Source organism: Pongo abelii, chromosome 15 (assembly GCF_028885655.2).
Source record: "Pongo abelii isolate AG06213 chromosome 15, NHGRI_mPonAbe1-v2.0_pri, whole genome shotgun sequence".
Classification (NCBI taxonomy): Eukaryota; Metazoa; Chordata; class Mammalia; order Primates; family Hominidae; genus Pongo; species Pongo abelii.
Genome location: NC_072000.2, coordinates 111,014,951 through 111,035,489, shown reverse-complemented (window position 1 = coordinate 111,035,489; position 20,539 = coordinate 111,014,951). Strand labels below are relative to the sequence as shown.

At 41.1% G+C, this 20,539-nt stretch overlaps 1 gene segment (V, D, J or C); it reads left to right on the top strand.

Moving 5' to 3' along the window:
* The first annotated feature begins 8,745 nt into the window (after window positions 1-8,745).
* LOC100440146 (immunoglobulin heavy variable 4-59-like) overlaps window positions 8,746-20,539 on the top strand; it is a 24,937-nt gene continuing 13,143 nt past the window's right edge. The window contains 2 exon segments of the V gene segment in view: window positions 8,746-8,822; window positions 8,906-9,223. Of these exon segments, the coding sequence occupies window positions 8,756-8,822; window positions 8,906-9,223 (385 nt within the window).

Genomic DNA, 20,539 nt, shown 5'->3' with positions numbered 1-20,539 from the left:
GCAGGGAGCCCTATGTGCCCAGGAAAAAGCTTGCTGCAGGAGTGGAGCCACCACAGAGAACCTCTACTAGGGCAGTGCCAAAGATGTGGAAAGATGGGGTTGGAGTCCCCATTCAAAGTCCACACTGGGGCACTGCATAGTGGAACTGTGGGAATGTGGCCACAAACCTCAAGACCCCAGAATGGTAGATCCATGGGCAACTTCCACCATCAGCCTGGAAAAGCTTACAGCACTTGACTCTCACTCATAAATGGAGCCCCAAGGACTGCACCCAGCAAAACTACAATGATGGGCTGCCTGAGGTTTTGGGGAGCCAACCCTTGTCCCAGTGTGCCCTGGTTGAATTACATGAATTTGAGAGAGGTTATTCTGTAACTTCAAGATTTAATATCTGCTCTACTGGGTTTTATGTGTGTGTGGAGGGGGGCTGTTGGCCATTCCTTTGGCCAATTTATCTATTTTGGATTGGAATAATTTATCCAATGCCTGTACCATCATTGTACCTTGGAATACACAACATTTGCAATGGTTTTTTTTTTCTAATTTTGCAAGCTCACAGATGGAGAGAAATTGCCTTAAGACTCAGATGAGACTTTAGACATTTGAGTTGGAGGCTAACCAACTTAAGACATTTTTTTAAATTTTATTATTATTATACTTTAAGTTTTAGGGTACATGTGCACAATGTGCAGGTTTGTTACATATGTATACATGTGCCATGTTGGTGTGCTGCACCCATTAACTCATCATTTAGCATTAGGTATATCTCCTAATGCTATCCCTCCCCCCTCCCCCCATCCCACAACAGTCCCTGGTGTGTGATATTCCCCTTCCTGTGTCCATGTTTTCTCATTGTTGAATTCCCACCTATGAGTGAGAACATGCGGTGTTTGGTTTTTTGCCCTTGCAATAGTTTTCTGAGAATGATGGTTTCCAGCTTCATCCATGTCCCTACAAAGGACATGAACTCATCATTTTTTATGGCTGCATAGTATTCCATGGTGTATATGTGCCACATTTTCTTAATCCAATCTATCATTGTTGGACATTTGGGTTGGTTCCAAGTCTTTGCTATTGTGAATAGTGCCACAATAAACATACGTGTGCATGTGTCTTTATAGCAGCAGGATTTATAATCCTTTGGGTATATACCCAGTAATGGGATGGCTGGGTCAAATGGTATTTCTAGTTCTAGATCCCTGAGGAATCGCCACACTGACTTCCACAATGGTTGAACTAGTTTACAGTCCCACCAACAGTGTACAAGTGTTCCTAGTTCTCCACATCCTCTCCAGCACCTGTTGTTTCCTGACTTTTTAACGATCGCCATTGTAACTGGTGTGAGATGGTATCTCATTGTGGTTTTGATTTGCATTTATCTGATGGCCAGTGATGATGAGCATTTTTTCATGTGTCTGTTGGCTGCATAAATGTCTTCTTTTGAGAAGTGTCTGTTCATGTCCTTTGCCCACTTTTTGATGGGGTTGTTTGTTTTTTTCTTGTAAATTTGTTTGAGTTCATTGTAGATTCTGGATATTAGCCGTTTGCCAGATGAGTAGGTTGCAAAAATTTTATCCCATTTTGTAGGTTGCCCGTTCACTCTGATGGTAGTTTCTTTTGCTGTGCAGAAGCTCTTTAGTTTAATTAGATCCCATTTGTCAATTTTGGCTTTTGCTGCCATTGCTTTTGGTGTTTTAAACATGAAGTCCTTGCCCATGCCTATGTTGTGAATGGTATTGCCTAGGTTTTCTTCTAGGGTTTTTATGGTTTTAGGTCTAACATGTAAGTCTTTAAGCCATCTTGAATTAATTTTTGTATAAGGTGTAAGGAAGGGATCCACTTTCAGCTTTCTACATATGGCTAGCCAGTTTTCCCAGCACCATTTATTAAATAGGGAATCCTTTCCCCATTGCTTGTTTTTCTCAGGTTTGTCAAAGATCAGATAGTTTTAGATACGTGGCATTATTTCTGAGGGCTCTGTTCTGTTCCATTGTTCTATATCTCTGTTTTGGTATCAGTACCATGCTGTTTTGGTTACTGTAGCCTTGTAGTATAATTTGAAGTCAGGTAGAGTGATGCCTCCAGCTTTGTTCTTTTGGCTTAGGATTGACTTGGCGATGCGGGCTCTTTTTTGGTTCCATATGAACTTTAAAGTAGTTTTTTCCAATTCTGTGAAGAAAGTCATTGGTAGCTTGATGGGGATAGCATTGAATCTATAAATTACCTTGGGCAGTATGGCCATTTTCACGATATTGATTCTTCCTACCCATGAGCATGCAATGTTCTTCCATTTGTTTGTATCCTCTTTTATTTCGTTGAGCAGTGGTTTGTAGTTCTCTTTGAAGAGGTCCTTCACATCCCTTGTAAGTTGGATTCCTAGGTATTTTATTCTCTTTGAAGCAATTGTGAATGGGAGTTCACTCATGACTTGGCTCTCTGTCTGCTATTGGTGTATAAGAATGCTTGTGATTTTTGCACATTGATTTTGTATCCCGAGAGTTTGCTGAAGTTGCTTATCAGCTTAAGGAGATTTTGGGCTGAGACGATGTGGTTTTCTAGATATACAATCATGTCATCTGCAGACAGGAACAATTTGACTTCCTGTTTTCCTAATTGAATACCCTTTATTTCCTTCTCCTGCCTGATTGCCCTGGCCAGAACTTCCAACACTATGTTGAATAGGAGTGGTGAGAGAGGGCATCCCTGTCTTGTGCCAGTTTTCAAAGGGAATGCTTCCAGTTTTTGTCCATTCAGTATGATATTGGCTGTGGGTTTGTCATAGACAGCTCTTATTATTTTGAGATACGTCCCATCAATACCTAATTTATTGAGAGTTTTTAGCATGAAGCATTGTTGAATTTTGTCAAAGGCCTTTTCTGCATCTATTGAAATAATCATGTGGTTTTTGTCTTTGGTTCTGTTTATATGCTGGATTAAATTTATTGATTTTCGTATGTTGAACCAGCCTTGCATCCCAGGGATGAAGCCCACTTGATCATGGTGGATAAGCTTTTTGATGTGCTGCTGGATTTGGTTTGCCAGTATTTTATGGAGGATTTTTACATCGATGTTCATCAAGGATATTGGTCTAAAATTCTCTTTTTTTGTTGTGTCTCTGCCAGGCTTTGGTATCAGGATGATGCTGGCCTCATAAAATGAGTTAGGGAGGATTCCCTCTTTTTCTATAGATTGGAATAGTTTCAGAAGGAATGGTACCAGCTCCTCCTTGTACCTCTGGTAGAATTCGGCTGTGAATCCGTCTGGTCCTGGACTTTTTTTGGTTGGTAAGCTATTAATTATTGCCTCAATTTCAGAGCCTGTTATTGGTCTATTCAGAGATTCAACTTCTTCCTGGTTTAGTCTTGGGAGAGTGTATGTGTCCAGGAATTTATCAATTTCTTCCATATTTTCTAGTTTATTTGCGTAGAGGTGTTTATAGTATTCTCTGATGGTAGTTTGTATTTCTATGGGATCGGTGGTGATATCCCCTTTATCATTTTTTATTATGTCTATTTGATTCTTCTCTCTTTTCTTCTTTATTAGTCTTGCTAGCGGCCTATCAATTTTGTTGATCTTTTCAAAAAACCAGCTCCTGGATTCATTGATTTTTTGAAGGGTTTTTTGTGTCTCTATTTCCTTCAGTTCTGCTCTGATCTTAGTTATTTCTTGCCTTCTGCTAGCTTTTGAATGTGTTTGCTCTTGCTTCTCTACTGAAAAAAGATGATCATATTTTGCAATGCAAGGACATGAGAATTTGGGGCTCAAGAGTGCAATGATATAGTTTAGATGTTTTCCCTTCCAAATGTCATGGTGAAATGTGATTCTCAATGTTGGAGGTGGGACTGACTGGGAGGTTTTGGGTCATGGGGAAAGAGCCTTCAGGAATGGCTTGGGAACCACCCCATGGCACTTAGTGAATTCTTGCTGTATTAGCTACTATGAGATCTGATTGTTAAAAAGAGTCTGGCAACCCTTCTTGCCACTCATGTCCCAGCTCCCACCATGTGACATAGCCTGTTCCCCCTTTGCCTTCCACCATGATTGTAAAGCAGATCCTGGTGCCATGCTTCTCACACAGCCTTCAGAACTGTACGCCAAATATGCCTCTTTTCTTTGTAAATCACTTGGCCTCAGGTATTAATTTATAGGAATGCAAAAGAGACTAACACATTGTCCAAAGCATTACACAGATTCAACACTATTTTTATCAAATGACCAATATAATTGATTACCTATTTAGAAAAAAGTACTAAAATTCCTACAGAATCAAAAAAGAGTCTGAATAGCAAAAGCAATCCTAAGCAAAAAGACCAAAGCTAGAAGCACCACATTCTCTGACCTCAAATTATACTACATGAGTATAATAAGAAAGACAGCATGCTACTAGTAGAAAAAAATAGCCCAGAAAGAAAGCCAAATATCTAAAACCAACTGTTGTTTGAAAAAACTGACAAAAATATACGCTGGAGAAACAACCCTCTATTCAATAAGTGGTGCTGGGAAAATTAGATGGCCTTATGTGGAAGAATAAAACGAGACTTCCATATCACCATGGACACAAGTTAACTGAATATGGATTCAGGGTTTAAATTTATAAACTAAAACTATAAAAATACTTGAATAAAATCTAAAAAGAGTCCTCTGGACATTGGTCTAAGCAAACAAAATATGACTAAGACTTCAAAAGCAAATGCAATAAAAACAGAAGTAGACAAACAGGATTTAATTGAACTAAAGGTCTTCTGCACGGCAAAAGAAATAACCAACATGGTGACCAGACAATCTGCAAATGGAAAAAATATTTGGAATCTATTCATCTTGCAAAGGGCTAATATATAGAATCTACAAGTAACTCAAATAAGTCAACTAAAAATTACAAATAACTTCATTAAAGAATAGACAAAAACAGACATTTATCAAAAGAATACACAAAAGTGGCCAACACAAATTAGAAAATATACTCAGCATCACCAATCATCTGATAAATGTAAATTAGAAACAACATGATATGGCATCTTCCACCAGTCAGAATGGCTGTTATTACAAATAAAAAACAGCAGGTGTTTGCAGACAAACATAGGAAAAATAATGATTTATATATGCTTGGTGAGAATGTAAATTAGTACAACCTCCATGAAAAACAACATAGAACTTTCTCAAAGAACTAAAATTAGAATTACCATTTCTTCCAGTAAGCCGTCCCAGTGGGCATGTTCCTCCCAAACTTCTATATCAGAGAATGTTGCCTGCACTCCTATGTTTATTTCAATACCATTTTCAATAGAAAAGTCAAGTAATCTATCTAAGTGTCAATCAGTGGATGATTAGATAAAATATGATATATGTAAATCATGGAATACTATGCAGCCAGTATGGTATGAATTCGGTGTGACCGGCCCCCGGACAAGGGCTTGAGTGGATGGGATGGATCATCACCTACACTGGGAACCCAATGTATACCCATGGCTTCCCAGGACAGTTTGTCTTCTCCATGGAGACCTCTGTCAGCATGGCATATCTGCAGATCAGCAGCCTAAAGGCTGAGGACATGGCCATGTATGACTGTATGAGAGACACAGTGTGGAAACCCACATCCTAAGAGAGTCAGAAACCCTGAGGGAGGAGGCAGCTGTGCTGAGCTGAGGCAGTGGTGCAGCAGTTTCTTTAACTTCCATTTGATCTCATTTTGCATCATCTTCTACTTTTATATTAGCTAAGAACTTGGGGTAGACGGGTGTTCCTAAGAGATCCTTAACTTGCCTATTTTGATGGGTTTTCCAGAAGACGTGAGAAGCCACTTTGTTAGCAAAGCATCCCAAAGCCATGCCCTGTTCTAGACACATGTGAGCCCATTTCCTGGTCTTTGCTTAACTGACAAGCTCTCATCAGTGCACCTGGGCTAATTTCACATCAGGTAGAGGAATGCGTTCTAAAGGAAAGCTAATGTTGTAATAGCAATTCCTGCTTAAAAACCTTCAGCTTCATTGTTTTTGTGTAATCTATCAACAAATTATGTTAGTTCAAGGTTCTCAATGGGAGTTTCTAATAAATAGAAAGGATGTATAGAGCTTCCCCTAATTAAAACAATTGTGAACACAACCTCGGTATTCAGCCATGTCTCCACCCTTCACACCCTTCACCACAAAGGAATTTTCACCTCTCCTAGAAGCTGGGTTCATTTGCAAATTAGTTATTTTTTTCAATTTAATATCTCAAGATTATCGTATGTGACTATTTTAGCAGAAAGTGAATTATGGGAACTTGAACTAAACAACTGGAAACAAATTCACAACTAATTAAACAAGATACCAGAATGTGATTGGCTCCAGGCTTTGTAATTCAGCAGTTTATGTACCCAGACTTGAAATTTACATGTCTTCTTGTTACCTTCACGGCACAGTCAACTCCCATTATGTAAGAAATGGTGACTGCATTCCCAAGGGTCATGCATAGATATGAAAATAGACTGGGTAAGGTGAGGAGCTGATTGTTTAAATTTTCCTCTGAAGAAGTAGCATCAACTCAACAAACCACCTCTCTTCACTCTGTGACTAGAGCTATGTCACAGGCCACAGGACCTAAATACTTGATGGATATAACATGACTACATAAATTGGGCTGATCATTTTTATGCTATAAAATTAATAGATGACACTGCACTCCAGCCTGCACAACCAAGCAAGTCTTCATCTGTAAAATCTAAAAAAGAAAAATTAATAGGTACTGACTTTGAAATTTTTGATAATATTTTCACAACCCAAATTTAATTACACCCACATGTTACCTACATCTTCACTGAAAAGTTCCCAATCACGATGAGTTCCTTCAACGCTCTATGTGTTCAAATCTGGACATCAAGAGAGTCCAGAGAATAAAACACAATGACGGCAGTGAAACTGGTGTATATTCAGCACCTCTTAACTCGGGAGGACTCCATACACCCTGGCACACAGCTGCTTTTCTAAATGGCTCACAATGACTCCAGCTCACTCACAGAGCTCAGACAGAAACCTCCCTTCAGGGTGGGAGCTGGGTGGCAGGGGGCACTCAGTACCCACAGAGGTGAAAATGAGCTTTCAGATGGAACTTCCCTGTCACCTCAACATGGAATTTATTGTTTCATTTCATTACCCCTCTTTCCATAATGGTTCATTTCTTTTGGCCTGTTCATTACTGATATTTTTCAGAGGAATCTCACTTGAATCTTTACTCTTTTGCATTTTGTCTCCTTGACAATGTTGGGAAGTTTTACCTCCAGCATCATAACATGATCTAGTGATCTGACACATTGTGCAAACAATACCTACAAATTCAGAACCTCTTTTTCTTTCCACAAAATATAATTCTTTCTGTTCTGTGTATGAGCATGTCCTAGCAACCCTGTACACACCCACATAGATGTCTACAAGCCTATGAATTATTCTCTGTAAATAAAAATTTATCTCAATTTCCTTCAATGTTCATAATTCTCCTGAGAGTGAGGAAGGTCCTTCTCGATCTGTTCAAACAAAATGCCCAGAGACCATCTGGCAAGTAAGGAATTCACCTGGCTCTGATGTGGGGTCTGTCTCTTTCCCTCTGTTGTCCCACAGGTCAGCCCAGTTGTTCAGGTCCTAACAAGAGAGCCCAGGTTTGTCCTGATTTTAAAACACATCACACTTCTGATGACTCTCCCATTACCCACATCCATGGAGATAGATTATTTATTATATAATTCACCAAACTAATGTCAAATGCCCAAGTTGCAATACCGCACATCCTAGGGTATGTTCATGCAATTCAATGGAGGAGAAAGTCTTTCAGAGACAGATGGATCTGAAATGATAAATATGTGGGTAAGGACTCTGGGCTTGAGTATCATTATCCAGTCATGTTTCAAAAGTGTGTTCTGTCAGGGAAGGACCAGAGTTCCTTGTGCTCTCAGAGGGAAGGGATCACAGAGGTCCTCTCTGGTTCCCAGGAAAGGTAATCGCACTAATCTTAATGATCTTCATGAGACTATCCTCCAGTGCTGACCTGTTACAGAGTTTTTGTCTGAAGTTCTCACTGCAATCCCCAATGTACTTATTTTCAATCAGAAGTGTTTAGAGGCCAGGCCACATCTTCAAGGTCACACATTGAGAAGCATGGAGATATGTCCCACTGCCTTCTCCTGAGATCTCAGACAGAATCCCAAATTTCAAAAGGACACAGAAGGACAGCTCTCAGGTGCTTTTAAAAAATGACCCACTTCCAGGGACAGTGAGCTTCCCTATAACCATGGTGGATGTTCTGAACTACAATAAACATTGGATGGATCCAGTATTGTTTGAAGTCACTGCCATTATTACATTCAGCTGTTGTTTCAATGTGTCTGAAATAGTAAATGACAATTTAGATAACCTCGGTGTGTGGTTGGTTTTATATGAATCTTTAAGGGTTGAAGAGTATTGACCCTATTCCAAAATCTGTCCTTGATCCATGATCACACTCATCTCTCAGACCAGCTCCTTCAGCACATCTCTTTACCTGGAAGAAGAGGACTCTGGGCTTGGAGAGGGGAGGCCCCAAGAAGAGAACTGAGTTCTCAAAGGGCACAGCCAGCATTCTCCTCCCAGCGTGAACCCAAAAGACCGGCGCCTCTCTCATCCCTTTTCACTGCTCCGTACAAAGGCACCACCCACATGCAAATCCTCACTTAGGTACCCACAGGAAGCCACCACACATTTCCTTAAATTCAGGGTCCTGCTCACATGGGAAATGCTTTCTGAGAGTCATGGACCTCCTGCACAAGAACATGAAACACCTGTGGTTCTTCCTCCTCCTGGTGGCAGCTCCCAGATGTGAGTGTCTCAAGGCTGCAGACATGGAGATATGGGAGGCTGCCTCTGATCCCAGGGCTCACTGTGGGTCTCTCTGTTCACAGGGGTCCTGTCCCAGGTGCAGCTGCAGGAGTCGGGCCCAGGACTGGTGAAGCCTTCGGAGACCCTGTCCCTCACCTGCGCTGTCTCTGGTGGCTCCATCAGCAGTTACTACTGGAGCTGGATCCGGCAGCCACCAGGGAAGGGGCTGGAGTGGATTGGGCATATCCATTATGGTGGTAGCAACTACCTCAACCCGTCCCTCAAGAGTCGAGTCACCATATCAGTAGACACGTCCAAGAACCAGTTCTCCCTGAAGCTGAGCTCTGTGACCGCCGCAGACACAGCCGTGTATTACTGTGCGAGAGACACAGTGAGGGGAGGTGAGTGTGAGCCCAGACACAAACTTCCCTGAGGGAGGCGGAGGGGGCGGTCGCAGGTGCTGTTTAGGACCAGCAGGGGGCGCGCGGAGCTCACGGAATACAAGGCCGGGTCAGGAGCAGGTGCAGGGTGAGCTGGGCTTGCTCATCTTCTCAGTCGTCTCCCTCCCCGCCAGCACCTCAGCTTTCCGTAGAGGTCCTCTTTCTTTATTGTCTGTGATTCTACTTCCTCACATCCTTGTGCCAGGAAAGAAAGGAGTAAGGCAAATTTTTCTGTTACAATTGAAGTTTCACCAATTACTAAGAACTTTCCTGCAAGTACCTGCATGGCCCATTATACCTTATTTATATATATATATATATAGTAATGCTTCTCACTATCTCTTGATTTGTGTCATCAATTTAATTGTGCCCTTTTTGAAATTCATATGCTGAAACTTTAAATCCAATGGCTCTATATTGGAATTTTAATGATATAATTAACGTTAAATGTGGTCATAAGTGAGACCCTAATGCAATAGACCTGTTGTCTTTATAAGAAGAGGAAGAGACAAAAGAGACCTCTCATTTCTCACGTGCACACAGAGAAGCGGCCACGTGGAGACATAGTGCACTAGAAGGTGGGCCTCTTCAAGCCAGGAAGAAGCCGCACCAAGAAAAAACCCTGCCAGCACCTTGATCTTCCACATTCAGACGGCAGAATTGTAAGAAAATCAATATTTGTTGTTTAAGCCACCCACTCCTTTTGTCTTCTTACGAAGACGCAGACAGGCTAATACCATACAACTCTGTTATCTCTGTCTCCTGGAGGGAAAAGCAGCACCCTGAGGCTGGGCACATCTCTCAGATTTTCACATGAATAAGGCAAAATCAGTAGCTCTCATATAAAAGCTGTCATGTCCCTGTTGGGACAAGGTCTTTTAAACAAGCCCTGGGGCTTTGTCACAAATGTTGCATTTTATCCTTTATTAGGACTTAACTAATTAACAATGAGTACCAGCTGGATGGAAACTGACCACTGACCATCTTCTGCTATCTCCTTATTATATCACAGAAAACCACAGCAACATTACTCTCTCTTCAACTTTCTAAACTTGCGCTGAATCTATTGCTAAATGAGGAGCTACATGGGGTCAGAGTTTTGTTACCTTCTTCCCAGTCTTCCCCAATTACCACGGGCAGAAGATACGTTCAGTGAAATTTAGCTGTCAATGCCCCCAACACCACATCATGTTTTGAGGTCCAAGAACTTTCTTTGGGGGGCTACTGAAAAACACTTTTAAATGGAAAATCCTAAAGCATACAACAGCTGAAAGAATGGCCCCTGTGCACATGAAGGCTGAAGGGATGGATGATAGGATACGTTCCTCCAAGGTGTTCCTGGGCATGTGATGGTTGCATACCTCATGCATATGAAAACAAGGACTGGACTGAGATAGAAACAAGGGCCATATCCTATAGGAAAACAAGAAGAAAATGGGCATCCCTGAAGAGAGTTAATTAGACTTGGTGGGTTTAAGATGAATTTTTTCCAAAGTTTTTTTATGTTCTAAGCTAAATATGAATATTTTCAATAAACTGCAGATTAAAAGGAGAATGAATTTAGAAGTTTAGAGAGAAAAAAGTCATGAGGGTGTAGAAAGCAAATCCACACAAAACTGTCACATGGCAGAGGCCAGAATGGAGCTGATGCAGCTACATCCTTATTCTGCAGACCTAGCTGAGACCCTTTGGTGTTTAAGGCAGGCCCAGCGGTGAAGAACTCCTTTAGTTTTTGTCTGGGAAAGTTCTAATCTAATCTTCATTTCTGAAAAGGATTTACATGGTAAAGATTCGTCTTGCCAGGGTTTTATTTATTTTTAGTCCTCCCCAATGCCCGTCAATTTGAGTAAAGTCATGTGTCACGTAACAATGCTGCAGTCAACAAGAGACCACATATATGTTTATGGCCACATAATGTTGTAATACCATATTTTCACTAAACTTTTTCCATGTTTTGATGTGTTTAGATAGAGAGATACTTACCATGGTGTTTCCGTTTCCTGCAGTGTTCAGTGCAGTAACATGCTGTACAGGTTAGTTGTCTGGGAACACTGCGCTAATCCACATACCCTGTGTGTAGTAGGGTATTCCTTGTAGGTTTGTGAAAATTCACCCTTGATGCTTGCACAATGATGAAATTGCCCAGAGGCACATTTCTCAAAAAGAACCTCTGTCATTAAACCACACACCATTGAATATAATCCCTGTGCCTTCTGAACTGAAAACCTTCTGCTGAGAAATGTTCCTTTTCTTTCTGTTTTCTAAAACCTCTTTTATTTCCAGCAATGTGGTTTTAAACTGTGTCACATTTTTTGTCATTGGGTTTATCTTATGTAAAATTTATAGAGCTTCTTCATTGTGGATGAATATTTGCTTCCCTTCTCCAAATTTGGAAATATTTTTTGCTATTATTTTGAATAATTTATCTCTTCTCTCTCTCCCTCTCTCCCTCTCTCTCTCTCTTCCTTCACTACCCCTTTTGTCTTGTCTTTGTATAACTCCTCAAATGTGTAATTTAGTGCTCAGTGTCCTTCCTGGCCCATAAGTCTTGAACTCTTTTTTATTTCTTTCACTTAAATTTTTCTTCTCTGTCTATACTATTTCAAATGATCTTTCTTTGAGTTTACTTTTTCTTCTATTACTTGATCTAGTTTGGTCTAAAATCTTGTTAAAATTTTTGGCTGTATTCTTCAGGATCAATATTTTTGTTTAGTCATCTTTTAAATGTTTTATCTTTATTAAAATTATCACATTGTTCTTGCATGCTGCCACTAGCTCATTGAACATGTTTCTAACATTTACTTTAAAGTTTCTATCAGGTAATCCATGTTCTTCCTTTTCATTGATGTCAGTTTATGGACCTTTAGGTTGTTCTTCTGTTTGAACCATGTTCCCCTGCTTCTTCATTTTCCTTGACTGTCTTTGTTGTTATCTGTTCTTTATAACAAAAGCCATCATACACTTCTTCAAAGACTAGCCTCATAGAGATCACCCTCACCAATCAGCCCAGACAGTAATTGTGGGTCTCTCAAAACTTCATAGTATTCAAACTTCTGTCTGTTCTTAGTGGCCCCTAGGTTTTAGAGGATGATAGATTGTGCCAGGACTCACAGGTAAGGGAGGTAGAAACTATGCACTCATGTAGCCCCTTGAAAATTTGGACCACTGGACACAGTTTTATTTTTGAGGTATGATTCATCAAAATAAGGTTAGTTCAAGCTTCTCTTAACCAGTCATTAAACATTGAAATTTTATAATTTCTTATTTGCACCTGGGGTTTTTTCTTTGCATATTTATGTCAAATTACAAACTAGTTTAAAGCTGCCTATTTGGCAAAATGATCTGCTGCAGAATTTTCATTTTCTGTCTCTAGAATGCAGAAAAATGTCTTAAAGTTCCTTAATTTGCTTAATTTAATGTGGTTTCCAGAAGATGTGAAAACTCCTTTATTTTTAAAGTACCTGATTCCACATTGGTCAATAGTTTCCTCTTTAATTTACCTCTCTCCTCTCACTTTATCTATAATAAGCAGGGAGAAATGAAGACACACCATCAACAGTTTGCTTAGATATGTCCTCAACTAAATTTCTAAGTGTCACTTACTAATTCTAATTTCATCCAATGTAACATAATTAAGATAAATTCTAAAACAAGCTACACATACTTTCCAGTTCTAATACCATGTGTGTGATGGAAACAAAGCAGGAGTGCCCTCTTCAAGGTGGTCATCTGAGGTCCAAGATGAAGGGTCACACAGGTATTTTATCTGTCCCACACAATCCCTTCTAATCAGGATGATGGCTCTGGATGAAGGATGAAAGTGTGGCAATGCGCAAACTCTGAGGAGAACACAGGGAAACTGTAAGACAATGGCAGAGAGTTAGACAAGGACAGTGGAGCAATCTGAAGCTTCTGCCATCACCATTTTTAAGACCAAGGTCTTGAAAACGCCTTCATGGACCTCAGCTTCTTTTATCACGGGGCCTTTGCAGGGTTCCTAGCTCAGAAAAGGAAAATAACAACCTGCATGCACTTCCCCAGTCTCCACTTGTATCCTGTTGGCTTTAGATTTCTAGGAAAAAAAGTCAGAGACCTGGGCCTAATATCAGTGCAGGAGGCACTTTGTATTAGGCTAGGCACTAATAAGAAGGGAAAATCTGTGTTATTAGAATAGTAGATAGAGATTGGCTTTAGTGTGAAATTAGCTGCACCTGCAGGTACTCTCGGATACAACATTCAACTGCAACAGCCCAAGGAAGAAACAAAGCACTCCAAAATTTCCTGCAAGTTTTTGGATTCATTGTGCATTGTGGGTTCACTGATTCAGTGCAGCTGGAGCTTCAGAGAGGAGGCTCCCTCCTGTGTCATAGAATCCTTGCTTTGGGTCTCCCTGCAGAGTTCAATAGGTTTAGTAGGGCTAATTGATTGTTTCAAGAGATGCTATCAAAAGTATATGGTGTCACTGAAGGAGTATTCTAAACCAGGATACAGCCACTTCACGCCGGTCTAGAGATGCTGGGGGGAAATGCTTTGAGTCCCGGCAGGAATCTTCTTGCAAGTCAAGGGGTGAGCTGGAGGGGGCACTCAGGAGTCACACAGCACAGGTTCCAGCCCCGGATCAGGTGCACCGGAGGCTTGGGAGGAGGTTTCCTCTCAGAGTCTAGGTCTTCCTTTATCAGAAAAAGAAACAAACAAAAACAAAACAAAACAAAACTGTTCAACAACTTGCTGATTTGCCTTTATGTATCCCTTTACATCATAACCATTCAGAGAACTTAAGGCAATGAGAACTTTTTAAATTTTTATTTTAAGGTCCAGGATGCATCTGCCAGATGTGCAGGTTTGTTGAATAGATAATTGTGTGCCATGGCGGTTTGCTGCACCTATCAACCAATAACTTAGGTATTAAGCCAGGCATGAATGAGCTATTTTTCCTAAGGCTCTCCCTCCCCCAACCTCACAAAGATATTTATAACTGGAAACCCACTTTAAAAAATAGTTCTCATTCAATACCGAAGACATGGAATGAGAACTATTTTTTAAAGTGGGTTTCTACGGTTATAAATATCTTAATAGTGAGAATATGAAAGATGGGAATGATTTTACTAATTCAATGTGTACAGAATTGTTGGAGGCAGCATATTTCTATGAATAAGGAACTAAGATTTCAGTGTTAAGTAATGTTGCCTACATTGTGTGAGTGACAGGGCAGAGGTGGATCTGAGAGTGTGGCAGGTGCACAGACCAAGTGAGTGGGAAACCTATATGTAAAGATGAGGATCTATGGATATGAACTGAAAGTATGTAAGCACTTCACAAAATTCTCATAAATGCAGTAGGAAAGAAAACCCAAACTTATTCAAAACACAAATTACTTGGTAATTATTTTCAGACGATGAATTCATAAAGAACTCCAAACTCCTGTTTCATCTTCTGATTCCTATTGTCTGTGAGATGAGAAAATCAGTTCTAATCACACATCACAGGGCAAATCTGTAAACCAACAGTATTTCTATTGAAGAGACTGGGATCTCAGGACACCAAGCACTGGAGACACTGTCTTAAGAGCACCCCAAATATCAGAGGGACCTGCTGGACACTCACATGGGACATCCAGCAGTCAGTTTCTCAGAGTCACCAGTGAACTGTGCTGGTGCCTAAGACCAGCAGGAGTCCAAAGCCCCTGCTCAGTGTCATGGACAGTGACGGTCCCAGAAATAACAGAGGTGGTCTCTGTGCTAATCAAAGGTGTGTTCACAGTGAAAAACATGTCCTGTGGAGGCTTGTTTTTCATTAAAAGTACCTCTGTTCACAAGGAGTTTGGAAATGGAGCAGGACATGCATTTCCTCAAGCAGGATTATGACTTGGACCATCAGCATCTCACTCTTGTATGGATGATGTGTCATTTATCTTCCCTTTCTTATCCTGGATTAGGTCCTGAGTTATGAAATGCCCTGTCCCATGAATATGCAAATAACCTGAGATACACTGAAGTAAATATGGATATGCCTGTGCCCTGAGAGCATCACCGAACAACTATGTCCCTCCTCTAGAGAAGCAGCTGAGAACACAGCTCCTCACCGTGGACTGGAACTGGAGGATCCTTTATTTGGTGGTAGCAACTACAGGAAAATGACCACCTAGTACCAGGGATGAGGAGGGGACTCTTTTCAGTCAAAAAGAATTTCATCCACTCCTGTGTCCTCTCCACAGGTGCCCACTCCCAGGTCCAGCTGGTGCTGTCTTGTGCTGAGGTGAGGAAGTCTGGGGCCTCAGTGAAAGTCTCCTGTAGTTTTTCTGGGTTTACCATCACCAGCTACGGTATACTTTGGGTGCAACAGTCCCCTGGACAAGGGCTTGAGCGGATGGGATGGATCAACCCTGGCGATGGTAGCACAAGCTATGCCCAGAAGTTTCAGGGCAGATTCACCATGACCAGGGACATGTCCACAACCACAGCCTACACGGAGCTGAGCAGCCTGAGATCTGAGGACATGGCTGTGTTTTACTATGCAAGACACACAGTATGAAAACCCACATCCTGAGAGTGTCAGAAAGCCTGAGGAAAGAGGCAGCTGTGCTGGGGCTGAAGAGATGACAGGGATTATTTGATTGAAGACTTTCTTAGAAAGTAAGGTTAAGTCATTGAAGAAAAGGAACAATAGAAATGTGAATGCACTCATTATTTGAGAAATTTTCCAATGTTTATTCTGTAAGCAAAATTCAAGGAGTGAAAAACAATCAAATTTATAAAACTGATACAAGAATTTCTCTGAAGATACTAGTGTGAGCTTGAGTTTTTGAATCGATGTTGTAAATATTTTGGAACACAGCTGCTAGATCACATTCTAACTTAACATTTACCTCCATTATATAAAATATCAAGATGTTTTAATGTTTTCCATAGTGTGCAGTTATGATTTTGGTTTCATACTAGCAATGCATGATAGATCTCATTCTTCCATATCCTCATTGCCATTTGGCACTATGAGTATTGTGTATTTTAAACATTCTAATAGATCAGTAGTGGTATATCATTGTTGTTTAAATGCACATGTCTGTAATTAAAATTCCATATTTAACTATTCTTATATAATTGTGAAGAAGTGTCTATTTTGATATTTGGCTCATTTTTAATTTCATTGTTTTCTTTTGATCATTCGTAAGTTTCCTTTTATACCCATTAAAAAAGTCAATTACCAACTTAACATGAAGTCATTTAACAAATATGTGATTTGCAAGTGTATTCTCCAAATCCATAGTTGTCTTTTCCCTGATTTATCAGTGTCTGTGGCAGAAAAATACTCTGCATATATATATGTATATACACACATTCATGTGTGTGTGCATGCGTGTGTAAACTTGGATAATTTTATTTTTTCAGAGATTATACTTTTCGCATTATATCTAAAACTAATTATGAAACCAACCCTAACACAAAACTCTTCTCTCTAATCTCAGGCCACAATTACAGCATAAGTGTTTAAATTTCACCTACTTTATGGGAGGATTATTAAGATGTTTGGAATTCCTCTGAATAAAAATATCCTTTTTTTCAAAAATTTTTATTTTATTTTATTTATTTTTTGAGACAGAGTATCTCTCTTGTTGCCCAGGCTGGAGTGCAATGGTGCAATCTTTGCTCATCACAACCTCTGCCTCCCAGATTCAAGTGATTCTTCTGCCTCAGCCTCCCGATTAGCTGGGATTACAGGCATGCATCACCACACCCAGCTAATTTTGTATTTTTAGTAGAGACGGGGTTTCTCCATGTTGGTCAGTCTGGTGTTGAACTCCTGAGCTCAGGTGATCTGACCGCCTCAGCATCCCAAAGTGCTGGGATTACAGGCATGAGCCATCATTAATTATCTGTTAATATCCGTGTTGGTTCATTAATGTTTATTTTTTACGATGTAGAAAATCTGATGCTGCATTATTGATTTTATTGCTCAAATCACCACAGCTTTATTAGGTGCTGTGATCTCATTTAGTTTGGATCCTGCATCCTTACAGCACACCCCATCCTTTTGTTTTTGAACACGTTCCTAGTTCCTGGTATTAAAAGAAAGTCCAAGCTCATTTTCTTTATTATATGTTCTATACATAGAATCAGTTATTTCTCCAAGGATTTCTGGTTCCTGGTATTAGAGAATTATATTAAAATACAAAATTGTGATACTGGGTGTGTGTGTTGTTAATGCGGTGTCAGTGTTTCTAGGATCTCTAAGCCAACAGGCCTAGAAAATGTGCGTGTATATATTAACCCATGTTTACAGGCACATCTAAACTATTTATGTACCTTATCTTCTGTGCCTTTGTTACATCAAACTTCAGAAAACACTGGCATCTACAATTTATTATGATGCCACATGGATGTTTCTAGCCTTCCATACTTGCCTGTGCGTAACCACCAACTGCAAAGTGAGGAACCCCCTCCCACCATATGCCATTCATTTAATTCGTTGTACAATTTCGGAATACCTGCATAGTGGTATTAGAACTGTTAACTTGTACCCCTGTTGGAAATATGTTTATCGACTAGAATACGGTGTTTAAGTGCAGTTTCTTTATACTTTAGATTTACAGAACTCCCTCACTTCTGAAGTTATCTAGGTGAGAAACTTTATGTGCCACCTTCTTCAGTGAAGAAGGTGTGTACATTTTATTTGACATTCTGTAAAAGACAAAACTGTAAATCACATAAATATATGAGGATTTTCTAGAAATTTAGAGAGAGTGTATGCATTAGGAGAAACAGGCCTTGTTTACAACAGTGAAAATTTTTATAATCTGCAGTAGTTAACACATGACATAATTCATTAAGTCTCACAATTTTATGATGTAAAGTGTGAATCTAAATATATACAATTTACAAAATTATTTAGCACATCATGAACCCCAGGATAAAATGCAGAGTGTATAAAAGTAAAATATCAAATAACAGCAGTGTGGGGAAGGAACCGCATGAGATGCAGGCAACAAGGCAACAAAGAATGAGGTAACTTTCCCTATTTGCATATAAGATGTTTCCATTCACAAGAGACCTTCTTTTATTTCTTTCTTCCTTTTTTTTTTTTTTTTTTTTTTTGGAGATGGAGTCTTGCTCTGTTGCCAGGCTGGAGTGCAATGGCACAATCTTGGCTCACTGCAACCTCCGACTCCCTGTTTCAAGCGATTCTCCTGCCTCAGCCTCCAGAGTAGCTGGGAGTACAGGCACACGCCACCATGCCCATCTAATTTTTGTATTATTAGTAGAGACGTGGTTTCACCATGTTGGCCAGGTTGGTCTCAATCTCCTGACCTTGTGATCTGCCCAACTAGGCTTTCCAAAGTGCTGGGATTACAGGCGTGATCCACGGCGCCTGGCCGAGAGCTTTCTTTAATCGGGTTCATGTGCAACCAAGTTTCCCTCCTGACAAGGAAGTAATCCAGAAGATTCACATCTTCCCTCGACTGAGAAAAATTTCCCTCAAACTCCAGCTCAGTCCAGGCACACACTGTCTGTGAATGGGTATTTACCATCAAACAGTGCACACACGTGTCTCTACATGGACTTTTCCCTCAGAAAATCAAATTCATCCTCATGTGGACTCTTCCCTCAGACAATCAGACCTGTTCTTACGTGAACTCTTCCCTCAGATAAGCACAAATGTCCCTGCATTTACTTTTTCCTCAGACAAGCACATGTATCTGAAACTGAACTGTTGTGTGGCAAAATGAGCTCAGGATAGAGGTAATTATGGACTCCAGTTCTGACAATTAGTACATCTGCCTTTTCAAAATTCTAACAGAAGACTTTGCTTTATTGTAAAGGACAGTGGTTTACAGCTCTAATTGCAAAGCCTACAGGCAGATGTCCATTTCCTCTGGGCAAGGTTTATTTTGTTTACTGTACTTATTTGTCAATAAGCATTGATACTACAAAGATATACTAACAGGGTCCACATAAGAGAAAAAGAAAGAATAATGGGCAGATCAACACTGAACATCCAGTCCCAGGAATCCTTTGACCTTGCCCTCCCTGGAATCCAGAGATATAGATGGGATGAGCCCTGCTTAGCAGTACACAAATGTCCCCAGGGAGAAAGGCATGGAATTGAGGCCCCTCCCCTGCTAATGAAAAACAGCTCTTCCGCTGTTCCCCTGCAGGTCCTGGTAAGGAGCCATCCCACATCTGTGCCCTTCCTCAGTGTCCACACCATTGGGTCTGTGCTGATCTGGGCTTCTCTTGTAATCACTCTCAATATTCAGGTTCCCCGTGGATCAGGCTCAGCTGTGGCTGCTCCACGTGTTGCTATTCTCAGTCTGTTGCCTGTGTGTGTGCAGAAGTCCTCTGTGAAGTTAACTAGTGGAGTCAGACAGGGCCTACAGACGAAGAATTCTCAGACTGTTCTGCAAAGCCCCTAGATTCACTGAAAACAGAACAAGTTTGGTCCAGCAGGATTCATGACAAGGGTTGGTGTGGGAGATAACAGTAATTCAAGTGGAAGTTCTCAATGGGACTCTCCTTCAGTACAAAGAAGATTAACAGTCCTCAGAGACACTGTTCAGAAGATTCTCTTTTAAGATAATTAAACTGAGAGCCCAGGACAAGTCCGTGTATTACTGTGAGGGAGACAGTGAGGGGACATATATGTGAGCTCAGACACAAAACTCCCTGCAGGGAGACAGGAGACTGCATGGTAGATGCTGCTCAGAACCACCAGAGGGCGTTCAGGACACCAGTAGGCACTCAGAACCACGAGGGAGTGCTCAGAATCACCAGGTGGCGCTCAGGAAACCAGCGCGTGCTCAGAACCACCAGGAGGCACTCAGGACACCAGGGTGCTCAGAACCACTAGGGAGCGCTCAGGACTACCAGGATTCTCAAGACACCAGGGTGCACTCAGGACAGTAGGGGGCGCTTAGAACCACCAGCGGCAATCAGGACACCAGGGGGAATTCAGAACCACTAGGGGGTGCTCAGGATCCCAGCGGGTGCTCATAACCACCAGGGGGCGCTCAGCACACTAAGGGGCTCAGAACCACTAGGGGGCGCCCAGGACCACCAGGGCTCTCAAGACACCAGGGTGCACTCAGGAAACTAGGGGGCGCTCAGAACCACCAGGGGGCAATCAGGACACTAGGGGGATTTCAGAACCACTAGGGGGCGCTCAGAACCACCAGGGGGTGCTCAGGACATGGCGGGCCCTCAGGACCACCAGGGGATGCTCAGAATACCAGGGAGCACTCAGGACACCAGAGAGTGAGTGATCAGAACACCAGGGGGTGCTCAG